The sequence below is a fragment of the Pleurodeles waltl genome, chromosome 4_1 (assembly GCF_031143425.1).
Source record: "Pleurodeles waltl isolate 20211129_DDA chromosome 4_1, aPleWal1.hap1.20221129, whole genome shotgun sequence".
Taxonomy (NCBI): domain Eukaryota; kingdom Metazoa; phylum Chordata; class Amphibia; order Caudata; family Salamandridae; genus Pleurodeles; species Pleurodeles waltl.
The window spans coordinates 999,302,992-999,321,588 of record NC_090442.1 but is presented as its reverse complement, the minus strand read 5'-3'; the positions used below and the strand labels follow the sequence as shown (position 1 = coordinate 999,321,588).

General features: G+C 45.8%; 1 protein-coding gene across 2 annotated transcripts in view; it reads left to right on the top strand.

Moving 5' to 3' along the window:
* The window catches only part of PRKAR2B (protein kinase cAMP-dependent type II regulatory subunit beta), a 511,441-nt gene that overhangs the window by 411,105 nt on the left and 81,739 nt on the right, over positions 1-18,597 (top strand). For both annotated transcript variants that reach the window (XM_069229843.1, XM_069229844.1), the window contains exon 7: positions 9,201-9,302. In XM_069229843.1, coding sequence (XP_069085944.1) covers positions 9,201-9,302 — 102 coding nt within the window. The remainder of the gene's footprint in view (positions 1-9,200; positions 9,303-18,597) is intronic.

Here is an 18,597-nt window from a genome sequence, read left to right as displayed (position 1 = left end):
CTCCTCTTAGAGGCAAAACCCTACAACACTAGTGACACACTAAAATTGCTCAAAATGCCCTCTTTTCTAGCAAAGTTTTTAAGCACAGGATTAGCACAGTGCCATCCATGCCGAGCTAGAAAGGGACAAAGGACGGATTATGACCTTGGCGGACGGAATACTCTGTCACAAACATGACCGATATCCCGCCCGCCATTTTACAAGATCCATAGGATAAAATGGAACTTGTAATACGGCTGACAGGATGTAATAGAACTTGTAATACAGTGGACTGGATATCTGTCACTTTTGTGATGAAGTATCCCATCTGCCAAGGTCGTAATCAGGCCCAAACTATTTTGCCATTTGCGTAGCAAAGTCTTTCAGCTGTTGTAGGGTGTAGGTATTGCTTTGACTTGCACTGGTTGCTCCGTTGTGTCTGGACAAAGCTAAATATCTCTGAAGAGCTATAATGATAGCAAAACATGTGTCAGGGCTTGCTTTTATTCATTCTAGGCTGGCTTGGATGAAATTTTACCCTCCAAAGCTCTAATACTGTGCTTGGAATGTAACGACTCATTTGTCTTTTCACAGCTTAGCTTGGATGGCACTAAGCTAATCCTATGCTTAAAGACTTTGCTACACAAACAGCAAAAGACTTTGGGCCAGATTAAGAACTTGGTGATCCGACTGCCAGACCACCAGTACGGCAGTCGAAAGGACACGGCCAAGCCAGCGACCTCCCCTCTGCCCTATTACAACACTACCGCTGGGCTGGTGGTAGTGTCTGTGGCGGTGCTCATTGCGGCAGCATGCTTTGGCTCATAATGTGAGCCTGATACACACGCCACCATAGTGCAGCACGACATTTACCTTGGGCGCAATGTGTGCCCTCAGCCACACTGCCCAAATAGTCAAAATTGCCCTGGGGCCCTGTTTAGCACTTCCTCCCTGCCTTTCCGTCGAGCTTTTCATGGCGGGGTCCCTTGGTGGAAAGGCAGGTCATGATCAGCACGGCGGTGCCAGCATTGGCACCACCAAGTTGGATCATGCCTTCCCCGGCTGCCAGGGGATCCAGGATCCTGGCGGTTACCGCAGTCTTGTAGTGGTCCAACCGCCAGCTTCATGATCTGGCGGTCGGACCACCAAGGAAGCTGGGATCAGACCACCACTGCGGGTACAGCAGTCCTAGGACCGCCATACTCATAATCTGCCCTTTGTCCCTTTCTAGCTCGGCATGAATGGCACTGTGCTAATCCTATGGTTAAACTTTTTGCTGCAAAGGCAGACATTTGAGATGAGCAATTTTGGAGTGTCGCTGGTGTTGTTGGGTGCTCTAACAGGAACTGCTCTCCACCTAAACTTGGGAACTACCCAGAGTTCTCTGCTATGTTTTGTGTATATATATATATATATATATATATATATATATATATGTATATATATATATATATATATTATTTATCTTACTTGTTAAAGCTATTTAAATTTTATTATATTATTACTTTATACATATTTTAAATAATGTACTTATATTGCTATCTATATTAAAATTATTATTACTTTTCTCTTGGCGATATTCCAAATATTCCACTCCACAATATTTCTGCCTGCCTAAGTATTTTGGTAGTGTACATACAAAGTATGTAAAATTGATAGTTTTGTAGACTTATAAGTAGACTTATAAGTGTGGTGGTCCGTGGACCGCCACACTTGCTGTGACAGTCGTACCGCCGCACTACAGGCGGTCTGACTGCCACATTAAAACTCTGGTGGGTGGACTCACCTAAAGACCGCAGTTCCCAACAGGAACATGTTTCCTGACATGGTGATGGCAGCATGAGTTGGACTCAGCCAGGGCATCGCTTAACTCAGCGCGGCCTGGCTGATTACAACTCAGCATTCCGCCAGCCATTCCATGGCAGGGATCCTGCCATGGAAAGCCTGGAGGAAAGCCAATGCCACGGGCCGGGGCAGAGGTGACATCACCGCCATGGTGGTGGCATCCTCCAAGCGAGGTTGGTGGTCCCGCGATGGGACCACCAAACTCATAATGAGGCCCTATATTATTGACACTATGGGGGTCATTATGAGTTTGGCGGACGGAAAAGACCATCTGCCAAACACCCAAAGTCAGGTTACCGCCTGTGCGGTCCCCTTCCCGCAGGACAATTAAGAGTTTCCAACTAGGTCAGAGGAGGGAAACAGAGTTTTCACTTGCTGGCCCAGCGAGAAACGTCCTACAACATTGATGCTAGCTCATAATAGATCCGGCAGCAATGCTGTAGCACATAGGGGGTCATTCTGACTCCCGCCGGGCGCGGTCACCGCGCGCCCGGCGGGAGCCGCCAAAATACCGTACCGCGGTCGGAAGACCGCGGTGGGTATTTTGAGGTTTCCCCTGGGCTGGCGGGCGGCCTCCAAAAGGCCGCCCGCCAGCCCAGGGGAAAACGTCCTTCCCACGATGAAGCCGGCTCGTAATCGAGCCGGCGGAGTGGGAAGGTGCGACGGGTGCTACTGCACCCGTCGCATATTTCACTGTCTGCTAAGCAGACAGTGAAATACAAGCGGGGCCCTCTTACAGGGGCCCCTGCAGTGCCCATGCCTTTGGCATGGGCACTGCAGGGGCCCCACGACACCCCCTACCGCCATCCTGTTCCTGGCGGGCGAACCGCCAGGAACAGGATGGCGGTAGGGGGTGTCAGAATCCCCTCGGCGGCGCAGCAAGCTGCGCCGCCTTGGAGGATTCCAACGGGCAGTGGTAAACCGGCGGGAGACCGCCGGTTTACCCTTTCTGACCGCGGCTGAACCGCTGCGGTCAGAATGCCCTCGGGAGCACCGTCAGCCTGTTGGCGGTGCTCCCGTGGTCGGTGGCCCTGGCAGCCACCGGCCGCCAGGGTCAGAATGACCCCCATAGTGTCTTAGGCATAGCAGACAATGAAAATCATGACGGGGCTGCACCCCGTCTCCACCAGCCTTTACATGGCAGGGCTACCACCATGTAATTGTAGGCAGAGAGGGGGCTTGTAATCCCCAAGGCAGCACTGCTTGCAGCACTGCTAGTGTAAATTAGTACCACCAGCACCACCAGCCCCTCCAGTGGCAAACAGGGGTCTGGCAGACCATCTTCAGTACTCAGGGGGTCATTCTAAGTCTGGCGGTCTTGAGACCGCCAGACTCGGGGTGGCCATTGGACCACCGAGGTAGTGGTGGTCCGATCCACCACATTCTGACAACGGCCGAAACGCCTCGGTAATACCGCCGAAACCGCCAGGCTGGAGACAGCCTCCAACCGGCGGCCCCAGCGGTTGTAATCCGCCAGGGCAGCGCTGCCCACCGGATTATAATTTCCGTTCAGCCAGCCTTTACATGGCGGTTCATACCGCCTTGGAAAAACTGGCAGAATGAGGGTGCCGGGGCCTCCATGCACAGCCCTGTTGCGCATTTCACTTCCTGAATTACGGGCAGTGAAATGCGTGACAGGTGCTGCTGCACCCACTGACCTGCCACATTGGCACCAGCTCGATTCCATGCCAGCGTCAATGTTAAGGCCCTCTTCACCACAGGGCTGGCGGGCAGAAACGCTGTTTCTGCCCGCCAGCCCTGTGGTGAATTCGGAATAGGGCCGGCTCTGTCCTGACAGCACCAGCAGTCAGGTGGCGGGTTGGCTTTGGGTTTTCTTTATGACCCCCTCAGTGTTGAGGGAAGACAAATAAACCCAAGGTCACACCTACATTAGAAATGTAGAGTTGAAACAGTACGTTATCAGGACCAAAACACACCATGTGTATCGCCTGTTAAACACAAATACACCCAAAAAAAGGTGTTGACACATCACCAAACAATAACTTGTGCATGAAAAGAGCAAAAGTCCCACCAAGAAGCCCAGAACCTAACAATACAATACATAGAAGATCTTACCACATGGGCTAAGCATACGAAGGCATCTAAGTATAAAAAAGCTAAAGTTAAAAATAGACAGATAAGTATATGTTAGCTGCAGGACAGCAGCCCACTAGCCCATCGTCATCTAAGTCTGATTCTACTTGCACACTATGAGTTACAACAACACTTCTAACTGGTTGTGAACTGTCATGGTCCTACAAGCAAACTGACACTCACCTTAATACGGAAGACAGCGAGCGTCTGTTCACATGAATGTGTGCTCTGTAGAGACGAGTCAGCACAAGACGCCGAACTCGTGCATACGCACCTTGAACAAGAAATAGATTCCGCGAAGTCATGTGACAAACACTGCCACTATGGCAGCCATCTTACAATATCTATATCCGCATCCTTAACCATGGATCTCATAAAGGAAAACTAAACCAACAGCATATATTCAAAGGGGAGAGAAAACATTACATGTATATCGATGTGAATGTCCTGTTAATGATATGCAGACAAAGGTGTCTTCCACAATTACGTATGACCTTATCATCAGTCAGGACATAATAACAGGCATGTAAGTACCTGAATTACACATAGCATCAGCCTTGAGACCTCGCTGTCTTGTAGCACACTACACATGTATCTCAATGTTGCCCACAAACCCGAGGTCTTCCAGGAATGCACACAACCTTACCAGCGGTCCACGCATTAAAAAGTCCCATGGGGTCAGAAGAGTATAGATGAACTAAGAAAAGTGTATTCGTAGTATTAATGGGGAAACCACCCAAAAATAACACTGATCCATTTTCGCATATCAATAAACACCTGTCAAACTTAGTCAACTCAGCCTCTAATCAAGACAGATCATACAAACCAACACAAGAAAGGAAATCAAGAATCTAATTAGTTGTATATCTTACATTGAAACGTATCCAATCTAAAGTATGTCTTTTGAATAAAATTACACAAACAATGACTGTGTAATGCAGTGAACAACATCAAGACATGCCAATAAACATGTGAATAATCAAACGTGTCAGAATAACGTAAGAGGTTGCCAGCACCTGTCATTCAACCTGCTGATTCAGACCCTTCCTTATGGTGTCAGCGAGCCAAATCTATCTATTTTCTTTAATGGTTTACAGGCGGTCCACATTCAGTCGTCTCTTTGCATAATTGACAATATCCAATGCAAACGAATGCCTTCCTGGGCCTTCCTGGGCTGGAACGGTAGAGGGGAGCTAACACTTACACTTTAATAAGGAAGTACCTGCCCCCACACAAAGGGCTGATTACCCCCTACTAGTAGTCCGAAGCCAGGTCTAGGAAAAAAGGCTCTCTGTGCACTTCAAGGAGCTGCTTTGACGTCATGCCCACTTCAAAGCCACATTTTGGTATACGTATTGAGCCTCTCACCCCACCAAATCAGTACACTTCTATAGTTTGGAAGAACTCTGCTGAGTTAAGACTGCTGTGCTGTAAGGATTGCCACTTTTGCCTGGACTGACTTTTCCAAGGAACTGCTTCACTGATTTGTGGAGAAGCCCGGCTGCCTGTTTATCTCTGCCCTGCTGAGGACAAGGAGTGGACCCATCCTGCTGAACCCAGAGTGACTCCAAGGGCTTGCTGGCTTGCCCCCTGTTCTTCTGCAGTCTCAGGGACATCAAATACTTCCAACAACTCTCCTGGTGATGCTGGACTCTGCCATCTGTGAGTACTACCCTTGCCTGAGCTGCCCCCTCCTGTACCGAACCTTAGAAGTAGGTTCAGCACTGATTTCTGCCAAAGAGCGATGCATCACCTCAAGTGAGTGAAAAATTCCTCACATTGCTCCTTCAACACCAATGCAGAGGATGTTTGACAGTGGATTCACAGCCTGTGCGGCCCGATGACGACCCTCTGCGCAGCTCGACAATGACGCATCACATTCACTTCAGCAGAGCTCGACGACACAGTGACCAGACTATGTGGAAAATACCTCTGCATTGAGCCCCCAACGTTGACGAGTTGCTCCATCAAAGGTACTGTTTCACTACGCCCAGCGTGGTTTCTGCAGCTGGCCTACCTCCATCGCAGTTGGCCCGAACTTTAGATTTGCACCGGTCTCTCACGACCTCAAGTAACCTTTAGACCGCTAGTGACTTCTAAGCACTATTTCTGGTTTAATCTTCAAAGATTGAAATATCTACCTCTACTGATTGGAGTTTTGTCGTTTTGGTCTTGTTTTACTCAGCTAAATATTCTCTGTGTTTCTAAACCTGTTAGATGTTTTCATTATGTTACTGTGTGTGGGTATGCATGTGTGTGCGTGTGTTGCACAAATACTTTACAAATTGCCTCTTAAGTTAAGCCTGACTGCTCTGTGCCAAGCTACCAGAGGTTGAGCACAGGTTAATTTAGGGAGTGTAACTGATTTACCCTTACTAGGATTGTGGTCCATACTTAGGCAGGGTGCAAATCTCTGCCAACTAGAGACAACATTTCTAACAGTTTCGTTTCCCACATTTAGCACTTTTATGTTTGAATTTTACAAAGTGCATTTGAACACAATCTCTAATTGAGTCCTCAAAATGCCTCTCCAACCACATTCTGTCTTGTTGCCAGTTCTCCCACCAAAAACTGGGAGAGACTTCCCAGAAAGGGTTAATGTTGAATCGTTAATCCATTTGCAGTATGAAGGGCTACTAGGATCCATCCACTGTAGCCATATCTCGCTGTCAACCTCCCACCAGTACTTGTTTGCGGTTACTCCCACTCTTAACCCTAAACTGTTTATTATAGTTCAATAATTCTAACCACCCAAAACTCATCTGCACTGTTCTAATCACATCCAGATACTTACAAAGAGTCCTGTGATGCTCTAAATACTGCTCCCAGTAGGTAATAGCATAAAACAAAACTTTTGAAGTTTCCACCTTAACCTGTACTCTTGGTCTATTGGCTAAATCTCATTCGTCTAAGTCACACTATGTAGCACCTAGTAAACATCTATAAACTCCAGATTATAGATCTTTTCTTCAGCTGCTGTAGACAGATGGGCTCCCAAAGGCATATTAATGCCCATATAAGGATTTTTTTTAAAACATTCTTCTTACCCTTTTCACTTTCTTCTTATCCATATCCTTGCGAGCACCAACTTTGTAGCCCCTTTGCTGTTTTTCTCTTACCCTTCCTTTGAAATCCCCTTCCCCTAAAGCTTCTCATCCTCACCTCACTGTACATTTACTAGCTTGAATCCTTAGATTCCAGCTCCTTTCTTGACCATCAGAGATGCCCCTTTCAGTTTAACACCTACCTCGTACCATGTCTTCACCAGCCCCAAATGACTTCATGTTAACCATGCCTTTCTCCTTCTCTTCTCCCAAATATCGCTAGCTGACTGTCACCTCTTCATACCTTTCCTCACAAATTACACCTTTACTTCATGACTTCTTGTCTCTTGCTTGATTCTACAATTATTTTTTTATACTTCTCTATTCTGCTCATATGGAACGCACCAAAGCTCCTTCCCCCATTAGCTTCTTTTTACCTCTTTTGATGTATCTAAGACCTACCACTTCCTTGTCCCTTGGCCTGTCTCCACACTTATTGCACTTTAGCAGGTTTACCCTCCTCCAGTTCTCCAGTCTTCTCATCAAACTCCAGTCCAGTCTTGTCATCATTGTTCTCCCCCTAGTGTTCTACCTTCATCAACATTGCCAAATTCAAGTCCCAACACCCAAGGGTGCTAGGAAGGAAGCTACACTGATACATTACTTCCTTGATGTCAGGGGCCACGCTGAACTCTCTCTCTTTTCAGACTCATGCACTGGATCAGCTCTGGGATCCAAACCCATGGGAACTCATCTTGGTCTCTAGCTCTAGGATTGGTCAGTGAGTTGGGGCCAAGAGACCAAAACTTGCAGAAAGTGCACCATCAAAGGAACCACATGGCTATCCAGACTATCTGTATAACTATTGTATTCTTCTTCCCCAGGAACCCAAAACAGTTCACTCCTTCTCTGTACACTGCTCCCCAAACCTATTCCAGTATTACCTCCAGAAGAACTTTCTTACGCTTATGAACACCTTACTCTTTCTTTTGACCTCCCAACTTTGGTCATCCTGCTCATCAGGTATCCATTGTGCACCCACCTTCCACTTGAGTTGCCCTCCTACCCATTTTGCTATGAATGGATTATGAGCCATGTCCACTGTGGGCAATCAATAATTCCTCTTCCTTTACTTCTGAGTCATGTTAGTCACAAAATCGAAAACCATATGTCTCCACAAGGTGGTCACCATTTGTCTGCTTTCACTAACCTTCTAACCCCTTTACTTACTTTGCATGGTGAGTCCACCACACACATGCCTACAACTGATGCCCCTGGCACTACACCACACTCCCAAAGGCTATCTCCGATGTGGACCACCTCCATAGATGACCTGTTGGTAAGGCCCACGTCTACTGCTTTGCGCATTACTGCACACTTGCAGGCTACTCAATCATCAGCATCCAGCACATCTGCCATTGCAACAAACACAATGCACTGAAGAGTGCGGCCCAAACCATCAACTTGTGTTCCCCTTCACAGAACCCTCTCACTGGCTGGTGCTGGCATTCAAGGACCTGATACCTGACCCTATGATGGTTAGGCTAAATGGCTTTCTACACAAACCACCACCCTTGGATACCACCCTTACTTTTCACCTTCTATTGGAGTAGTAAACAGGATGAGACTGCTGCCACTACACTGCTTGCTGGCTGCCACGTAGGGCATGTTGAACCGACCCTTGCCTGCCATAAAACACAAGGGCATGTCAAACCCTCCCTATTTGCCTCTAGGGACTTTAGGGACTACACAGACCTTGATGTGCTTAAGCTTCCCCCATCTGCCCACAGTGGACAGGTACAGTGAGTTTAAGCTGACCTTTGTGTGGGAGCTAGTAGGCAAGGCCAAGCCTGCTCAGGTTCATTACATAGGTGTCAGACTATACTTTAGGTGAAGGTCAGAGCCGAACTACTGATCTTTGATCCAATGTTGAAAATTTGAGCCTTTGCAGGGCTGGTAAGAGGCTAGCTGTGAAAATAAAAAATACATTAAGATTCATGCAGCTACTGACTCTCTAGAAGTGAAAAAAATATATCTAGCTGCTGATTAGTGTTACCCTTACAAAAAAGCTCCACAATTAACAAGTGTGTAATTTATGAGGTATCAAAAAAAGTCTTATTTTCCATATGTTATAATGAAAGGCTGGTAGTAGGTGTTTGCTAAGTAAGGTATGTTTGCAGTCCGAAACATAAGATTCTGTGAACTAAAAATGTGTCTTATTTTAATTTTGCTCTACAGGATAGGGTAACCTTCCGGAGAATTATTGTAAAGAACAATGCCAAAAAAAGAAGAATGTATGAAAATTTTATAGAATCATTGCCATTCCTTAAATCATTAGAGGTAAGTTTTCTTTGCTGCATATACTAACTAATGCTGCTGCAGTAATATTCCTTACAACTATTCCCGGTGTTTGTTATACATCGACACAAATTGATTTTTGGAAGGGTTGAGGAAAGATGTTGAACCAAATTTGAGCTTGGGCAGCTAAAATGTTTGAATTATATAAGGACTTTCTATCTAATACTAGCTGGAACTACAAAAATATAAATGTCTTTTAGGAACAGTTACTCTATTATACAATCCACTTCACTTTTTCTAATTTTCTTGATTCCAGATGGCAGTATGTTTTAACTATGACAGGACAGTTTTTGAGGCAGTCTCAGAGAGTTTCAGCTCAGCATAAACAAGTAGCAATGTCCTCATGGATTCCACTCCAGACACCTGGTACAAGTGGTATAAGTGCACAATATGTCTGGATAGTACTTATTTGCATTGAGGTGCTATTTAGCACCATACCAACCTTAGTTGGTATACCAACCTTAGTTGTTGTCATCAAATATAAGTTAATAATAGAAAGTGAATGAAACGTTCATTCAAGGAAGAGTGATCTATAAGTGATTCAGCATTTTGCACCATATCAACCCCCTCCATAGTTGTCTCTACTTTTCTGAAAAACATACAAGGCCAACCTGTCTGCTAAATCTTAGGGAGAGACAGCTTCATTAGCTAAACCACCTGGGATTCCAATATAGTCTAAAGTCCTAAGAGAGCTATTTTGGAATATTATAAGCTTAAACAATGTTGGTACAGCAGTATGTTCTTGTTGCTACTCTCACTAAATGATTATTTGTTGCTTAAAAATAATCTTAACCTGAGGCTCACATTGTTTACAACAGGTTTTTCCAATTTGCATAACATAAGCTTTGTCTTCAGATGTATACCATTTGCAACAAAGGATCTTCTATTTAAAAGAAATCTCTTGCAGAGTTGTAATTTCATTTAGTGTCTGTCTGTACAATTCTGTATTTATTCACTCCTACTTCAGCAACTGTGCTCCCCACAATAAATTCAGAGCTGAGGATTTCTGGAGAAATGTACTCTATTGCTTATAACATTTTTCACAAACTGAATCCTTCAAACCAGTGTTCTTGTTAGAAGTAATCTGAATTAAAAAAGTTATAAACACATGATCTAACAAAGAAGTTTCAGAAGCCTCAGAACTACTACAGAAGTACTAACAATTGTTTCACTGAAAATTTTGTGGTAAAAAAAAATGTTGTTGACAAAAGTTTTGTGTCAAAAATATTGCTTGCCACAATATTGTGTTCCTATACCTAAAATAAAATGTAATTGACAAAAATATTGTGTCAAAAATATAGTGAAAATAAATGTAGTTCACAAACAGGTAAAAATGCCCTTTAAATTCATATGGATTTAAAATTAATACATTTAAAATATTCAACTATATAAAATTATTATGATGCAAAATAAATAGTTTTCATTAATTATGTCATTATTTATGTATTTATTTGTACACACACGTATATTTATATGTATGTGTACAGTTAAAAAAAGAAACATAATTATATAGTTTTTTAAATACATTTATCACAGCGTCGTTGAGGGACTCGTTCCCAACAATACAACGTCACTCGGTAGGAGGGTTGGTAATGACGAAACAAGCCGGTACATGAAGTCTGGGAGGTGAGGCTTCGCTGGATCCAATGGTGCGTTGGTTCCTTACTGCAGAGCAGGGGAGGTGATGTGACGTCGGTGCGAGGCGTCGGTCCTTGAAGATCCAGCAGGGTGAATGGATCCGGCGGGTCAAGACACATTCGGCTACCTCTTGGGGTCACTGTCACGCCATGGGGCTACAAGCGCCGTGGCGGAGACGGGTGTTGCGGACGTCGATGACAGCACTCGGGTGTTACGGACGTCGATGACAGCACTCGGGACTCACAAAGTTGCGGTATGTCAGTGGGGCTGCAGCAGTGTCAGGCCTGTGTTGTCAGTCACAGTTGTGATACTCCAGCGGGGACCTCGGCTTCGGCTGCAGGTGGCGGTGCAGAGTCGGGCAGCAGCTTCGGTCTTGGAGTCGTCCGGAGTCGGTCCACATGGTTCTTCTTGTTAATAGGCCAGCTTTCACTCCCAATGGCCTAGAAACTGGAATAGGCACCACGAGTTAGAGTCCACAGAAAACGAACCCAGAGGCTGGTAGATGAAGCCTTTGATGTCCCTGAGACTTCTTAACAGGAGGCAAGCTCAGTCCAAGCCCTTGGATAAACTTCACAAGCAGGATGCACAACAAAGTCCAGTCTTTGTCCTCTTTAAGGCAGAAGCAGGACCTGCAGGCCAACCTAGCAAAGCACACGTAGCAAGCGGGCAGTACCCCTCCTCCAGCTCTTCAGCTCTTCTCATTGGCAGAGGTTCCTCTTGATCCAGAAGTGTTCTAAAAGTCTGGGGTTTTGGATCCACTGCCTATACTCATTTCTGCTTTTAAAGTAGGCAAACCTCAAATGAAAGTCTCTGTGGTTTACAAGATCCTGCCTTGCCAAGGCCTGGCTTCAGACACACACAGCAGGGGGCTGGAGACTGCATTATGTGAGGACAGGCATAGCCCTTTCAGGTGCAAGTGTCAGCTCATCCCTCCCCATCTAGCCCAGGAAGACCAATCACGATATGCATGACACACCTCAGCTCCCTTTGTGTCAATGGGGGTTATTACAACTTTGGAGGAGGTGTTAATCCGTCCCAAAATTGACGGTAAAGTGACGGATATACCACCAGCCGTATTACGAGTTCCATAGGATATAATGGACTCGTAATACGGCTGGTGGTATATCCTTCACTTTTGGGACTTTTGGGACGGATTAACACCTCCTCCAAAGTTGTAATAACCCCCAATGTCTAGAGGGAATTTACAAACAGCCCAACTGTCAGTCTGACCCAGACATGGATTCCACAGCAGGCATAGGCACAGAAAGGTTAAGAAAAATACCAACTTTTTAAAAGTGGCATTTTCAAACAGACAATCTAAAAAACAACTCTACCAAAAGATATATTTTTAAATTGTGAGTTCAGAGACTCCAATCTCCATATCTCTATCTGCTCCCAATGGGAAACTGGACTTAAAATATATTTAAAACCAGTCCCCTTGTTAACCTATGGGAGAGATAGGCCTTGCAGTAGTGAACATGGAATTTGGCAGTATTTCACTACCAGGACATGTAAAGCACACCAGTACATGTCCTACCTTTTAAATACACTGCACCCTGCCCATGTGGCTACCTATGGCCTATCCTAGGGATGACTTACGTGTAGTAAAAGGGAAGGTTTGGGCCAGGCAAGTGGGCATACTTGTCAGGTCGAATTGGCAGTGCAAAACTGCACACACAGACACTGCAGTGGCAGGTCTGAGATGTTTACAGGGCTACTCATGTGGGTAGCACAGTAGTAGCATTTGATTTGAGGCCATGGGCACCTCTACCAGGGACTTACTAGTAAATCAAATATGCCAATCGGGGATAACCAATCATTATCACAATTTGCACTATAGCAGTGGTCAGCAGTGGTAAGGTGCCCTGAGTACCAAAAACCAGCAAAAACAAAGTCCAGCACACAGTCACTAATACAGGAAGCAGAGGCAAAAAGGCAGGGGACACCACGCCAAGGATGCCATGTCTAACAATTATTTAAAAAACAATTAAAACATATCATATAGAACAAGTACATACTACAATATTTAACAAAAACAAGAAAATATTTTAAATTATAAAATAAAAATATCTTTAAAAAACAAAATTGCTTATACCATTAACTTACCTACCTACACAATTTTTAAATACAAAATTTTAAAATACGTACCAAAAAAGTATTTTAAAATACTTTAAAATCTAATAAAATCTGAAATTACTAATCATTTCAAATACAAAGCTATAAAAACATTAAATTAATTCAAAATTAAAAAAACAAAGTACAGCAGTAAAATTGTACATAATTGAATAAAAATTAAAAGAAAGAATATTATTACTTTAATATTGTCACCCCTATCCTCCTACAAAAGAGACAGAGTATCAAAAATTACATTACTAACAAATATATAGGGCCTCATTATGACGCACCGCCAGACCACCGTAGTGGCGGTCATCAAAAGACCGCCATGTTGATTGTCTTACAGACCGCCGTATTACGAGATACACAGGGAGGACCGACAAAAGCCAGCCAAAAACCCGACCCCACCAGGACTCTGGAGGGCAGGAAATAGACGCTCCAAACTCCAGCACCACCAGCCCGTCAACCACCCAGCGAACCCATTACAAGTTAAAAATCGCAATGGCGGTGAGCAGTCATGACAGTAATACACAACACCACATTGGGTGCATTTGAAAACAACACAGATGACACACAATCTCACACCATCGACACACCTGCAAAGCACACTATAAAACACACCCCTTCACACACCACAATCCTTAGCAACTCCCACGCAAAATACACCATCCAGAGCGCTGAACAATACAAATTTTCCTATGAAATAGCCACCCCTCCATCTCTCACTCAGCACACATCCCACACCCTCAACTCACCCACATCAAACACATTTGCACATTTCCACTGTACATACTCCCCGTCACTTGTTCAGCGACCAGCACCCTCCTGTTTTTTTCCCGTCATCCGAGAAAAATCTCCTTCTCACAGATGACAAGTTAAGCGTCATGGTGGATGAAATTATCAGAGCTGAGACACAACTATTTGGAGCCCAAGTTCAGCAAACTACTATCACTAGAAAAATGGAAATGTGGCAAAGGACAGTCAACTGAGTGAACTCTGTAGGCAGCTTCCTGCGCATAAGAGACAACATCAGGAAAGAGTTGGTATAACCTCAGGGGCAACGTCCATTACCTGGCGTACGGGCACCAGCTTGTGGTCCTGAAGACTAGTGGTGGTCCCCCACCTCCTCCCCTACAGCTCACATCATGGGAGGAGAAGGTCTTGGCCATCCTGCATCTTGAGGGCTTGACAGGAATACCTAGGGGAATGGAGTTGAGTAAGTCACAACTATAAAAATGGCACCAAATGTATTGGCATGCATGCTAACTGATCACCTTTGGCCACCTTCACTGTCAACCCTACCACCAGCCCAGTCACCACGTTTCCAAAGACCACTGTCTGCCACCTCACATGGGAACTAGACCCACCTAAGGGGACCATGTCTCCGTATACTGGGTGTAGCACAGGGCAATAACTGCACCACAATTCCCAGCAGGCACTGTACCACCATTACTAAGACCAGACTGTGTACCACACCTAAGATTATCATGTCCTGCAATTCCCTAGTGACCACTACTCACCTGAGAAGAGGACAGCTCTGCTGTGTGTGGGAGTAGGGCAGGCACTAACTGGAATTCCAAGGCCAGGGGGCAAATGTAGGGTTAACCCCCCCAGCCAACACAGTGTACCCAGATACAAAACACCATTCTCCCTCTACTCACCCATGGAACTGTACTCACCTGACAGGAGGACAACTCTACAGTGTGTGGAATACAGGGAGTGAAATGTTTAGTACTCATAGGAGGACCCCTTACTCACACTCCAAGCAACAGTGCACTGTACACCTGCCAAAATACCTTTACCTGGGAACACACACATGACGTGCACCCACCTGGGAGAGTCAAATTGAAAAACTGCATTTAGAACAGGGAGTCACATGACTGCTGAGGCCAGGAGGCTTTATCTACCCAATCCAATTAGCAAGCCCACTCTGCACATGGTCAAATATCCCTGTTGGTATACTTGCTATGAAAGTCCACTCACCTCAGAGGACGAACAATATGAACTGTGAGTTGTGATAAGAGTAACGTCTGAATAAATTCAAGGAGGACCAAGCCATGAGACCCCAAACACTAGGCCACTGTCCATATGACATTGTGCACAGTCTCTAGACCCACTAATGAACGTGACACATCTGTGAGGGATGAGGTACATCCTGTGATGTGGGGACACACCCATATCCATCTAGAGCTGCTATGTCAAAATGAAAATAGTGTAGACAGGAAGGACAGCTCAAAATGTCTGGAAATAACTTCCTACACAGATCAAAGGCCCCAAATTGTGTCTGCGGTATGGCATTGGTACCAGTCACATCCACAGTGCACTGACCACAGGATGACAGTTATCACATATCATCCAAAGTTCGGACAATGCCTGCATGACAAACAAATAGCTTTTAAGATGACTCAAACAACATCCTGCTCAGCCAATCTCCTGCCTGCACTGCTGGCAAGATATGAGTCTATTACCATCCCTCCAACAGCTAATGATTCCAGACAGTCTGAGGCTAGTCACTGAACAGGAATTGGTATGTGGCAACAATGTCAGCTCACTACAAAAGACAATATGTGTACCTGTCACATAAGGGAAATCAGCAAATACAATGTGACATTGGCCCTAGGCCTATGTCACAGTCAACTATTGGAGGTAGATTTCACAACACAACCACTAACATTGTCTCTCCACATCAACAGATTGTGCTGCCACTGCAACTGCTACTGTACTACCTACAACTCAGAGGAGACTGCAACTATCCCCATGGTCAAAGCCCTAAATGTGGAGAATTCTCCTGTACTGGTGGACGTTGAGGACAGTTCTGGGCCCTCCAGACAACCTGGCCAGACGACACCGGTCAGCCTCACCCTGACAACATCAACTCTTCCCAGCCCCGTGGCTTCTACATCGCTGGCAGCCAGTCACCTCCAGACCTGTGTCTCTATAACACCCACCAACATCTAGTGCGCCTAAGTCCAGGTTCCAGAGTCACTACCTGCTAACCCTGACAGTGATGGACCTGGAACTTGTGGAAGGGGGCAGGCTACACCAAGGGCGCAGGCATGTGGGGGTAGGGTGTGTGGGAGGGATGGTGTGGCCCAGCGGCAAGAGGCTGCTGGTGATGCCCCTGGCCAGGATATCATCAGCCAGGTTTTGGGAACCTACCAACAGTTCCAAGGCGTGATGGGCCAGGTACTGATCGAACTCAGGGAAATCAAGGAGCTACAGAGGGATTTCCATTGTGAGATGCAGGAACAGTGGGAGGCCAACAATTACAACATGGACTCCCTAACGGTTGCTGAGGGACATTAACAGCATCCTGAGCAGTAACAGGCAACAACATCCCACCCCTACCTTTGGCGCAGCCACACCAGGCCCTTCATCAGTGCCAGGTACTTGTAGAGAGGCCCTGTCAGGGGAGGTACCCACCTCAGGCACCCTTGCCTGTAGTTTCTGACCCCCCCGCTAATCACATGTAATCTATATGATTAAGACATACGAAGGCAATGGATGGAGGGAGATGTCTTGGGTAGTGTCATGCAGAGGATGACTAGCAACACAATATTACAATTGTCTAGTCACAGCAAACGTTTTGTTGTACTGTATTGCCCATAAGGTGTTAAGAATGTCTGCACAGCCAAGAACGTCCTAGCCATATGGAGTTAGGCCAGATATCCTAGTACTACCGTGCACCAGACTACACCAGAAAGGGCTTGTAAGACCTTGTCCTGTAGATTAGGCCAACAGAGTATGTGATGTTGTCTCCAGTTTGACCCTTATCATACCAGAACAAGGCCTGCCAACTTAACATACGCCATGGCAGAGACAGATGGCAGTACAACAGACCCAGAGCCCAGGCCCTTCCCATAACAATGATCAAGCATCCGGTGGAATGTCACAAACCTTTTTCAGTGTTGTGGCACAGGCACACTGCAATACAATGAGGAAACACATTGACAGCCACTAACAGGTCATACAGGATCTATGTCAACACAATGTGAAGGTAGAATGCATGGATTGCACAGGATGACATGTTGCAAGGCCACATGATCACACACGAGACCATTTGACCAACACACCATGGCAAACAGGTCTAATGTGTAGCTCAGATTCCTGCCCTCCCCCTGTCCAGGCAGCCTGTGCATAGGACTCAAACACCCCAGATCTGCGACCGACATTACCTGGATCAATCAATGTCCACTTCACATGTCAAACCAGCAACAGCCACCTGCCAATGACACAACTCTGAAATGCCCACATGAGGATGGCACAGTGAAGGCACATGGAAGGAAAAAGTGACATACAAGGAGTTTAGGCAGGTAAAGGCATATACAAGACACAAACCCCATTTCAAACTTCAGTTGTTTCACTGACATTGCAATGTGACTGCCCCAAACAAAGGAGATCATCAAGAGTCACATCTTCAGATCTGAAGTAGCCAGCAAACCTTGGCTGTATGATGCATAGCATGAGATGCCCTGTCTCATGGTGACAGAGATACCCTTCTCAACAACTCCTGACCCGATGCAGTCACAGCAATCACAGAACATCACATACTTGCACTCAAGTGAAGTAGTGATTGATGGGATCTGCCAGCAGGTCTCCACTTTCATCCTCCTCGCTTGACATTTCAGGAGGCTTACCCAGTGGCACTGCCAACTCCCCCTCATCAGGTTTGTATGGGATGTTTCTCCTCAGGGCAAGATTGTGGAGCATGCATCAGGCCACAATGATCTTACACACTTTTCCAGGTGAGTAGAGGAGGGCTCCATCAGTCTTGTCTATGCTATGAAATCTGGCTTTCAGGAGCCCAGAAGGCCGCTCCATGACACGTCGTGTCCATCCTTGTGCCTCGTTGAAGTGGACTTCCCCTGACATAGTTGGGTTCCTCACCCGTGTCAACAATCATGGATGGTTTGGGTATGCAGTGTCCCCTGTAAGTGAAAGCAAGATGTGTGCAACCATGAGTCCCAAGTATCATCTCACTAGAAGCAGACATAGCATACAAACACACATTAAATATGTTACTTACCAACCACCCAGGCCCTCTCTGGATACACACATGTCATCAGCTATGGAATAGCCCTGTTCTGCATGATGAAGGCATCATGGACTGAACCTGGATAACGGGCACATACCTGGGAAATGTAGAGGTCTCCCAAAACAAACGACTTGATTATTGATGGAATGGTAGTTCTTCCTGTTCCGAGAGACCTGTTCATTGCCATGCCGTGGAACCAAGGCTACATGGGGACCATTAATGGCTCCCACCACATGTGGGATGTGTGCCAAAGCATAGAACTCAGCCTTCACATTGGCAAAATCCTCACTTTGAGGAAACCGGATGTAGCTGTCCAGGTGTTTCAACACTGCTGAGAGGACATTCTTCAAAACCACACTGAACGTAGGCTAGGACATCTCTGCAGTTAGGGCCACTGTATTTTGGAAGGATCCTGTGGCCAGGAAGTGCAACAGTGACATGACTTTTGCAATTGGTGGTATGCTGTTTGGATGACTGATGGCTGGCATT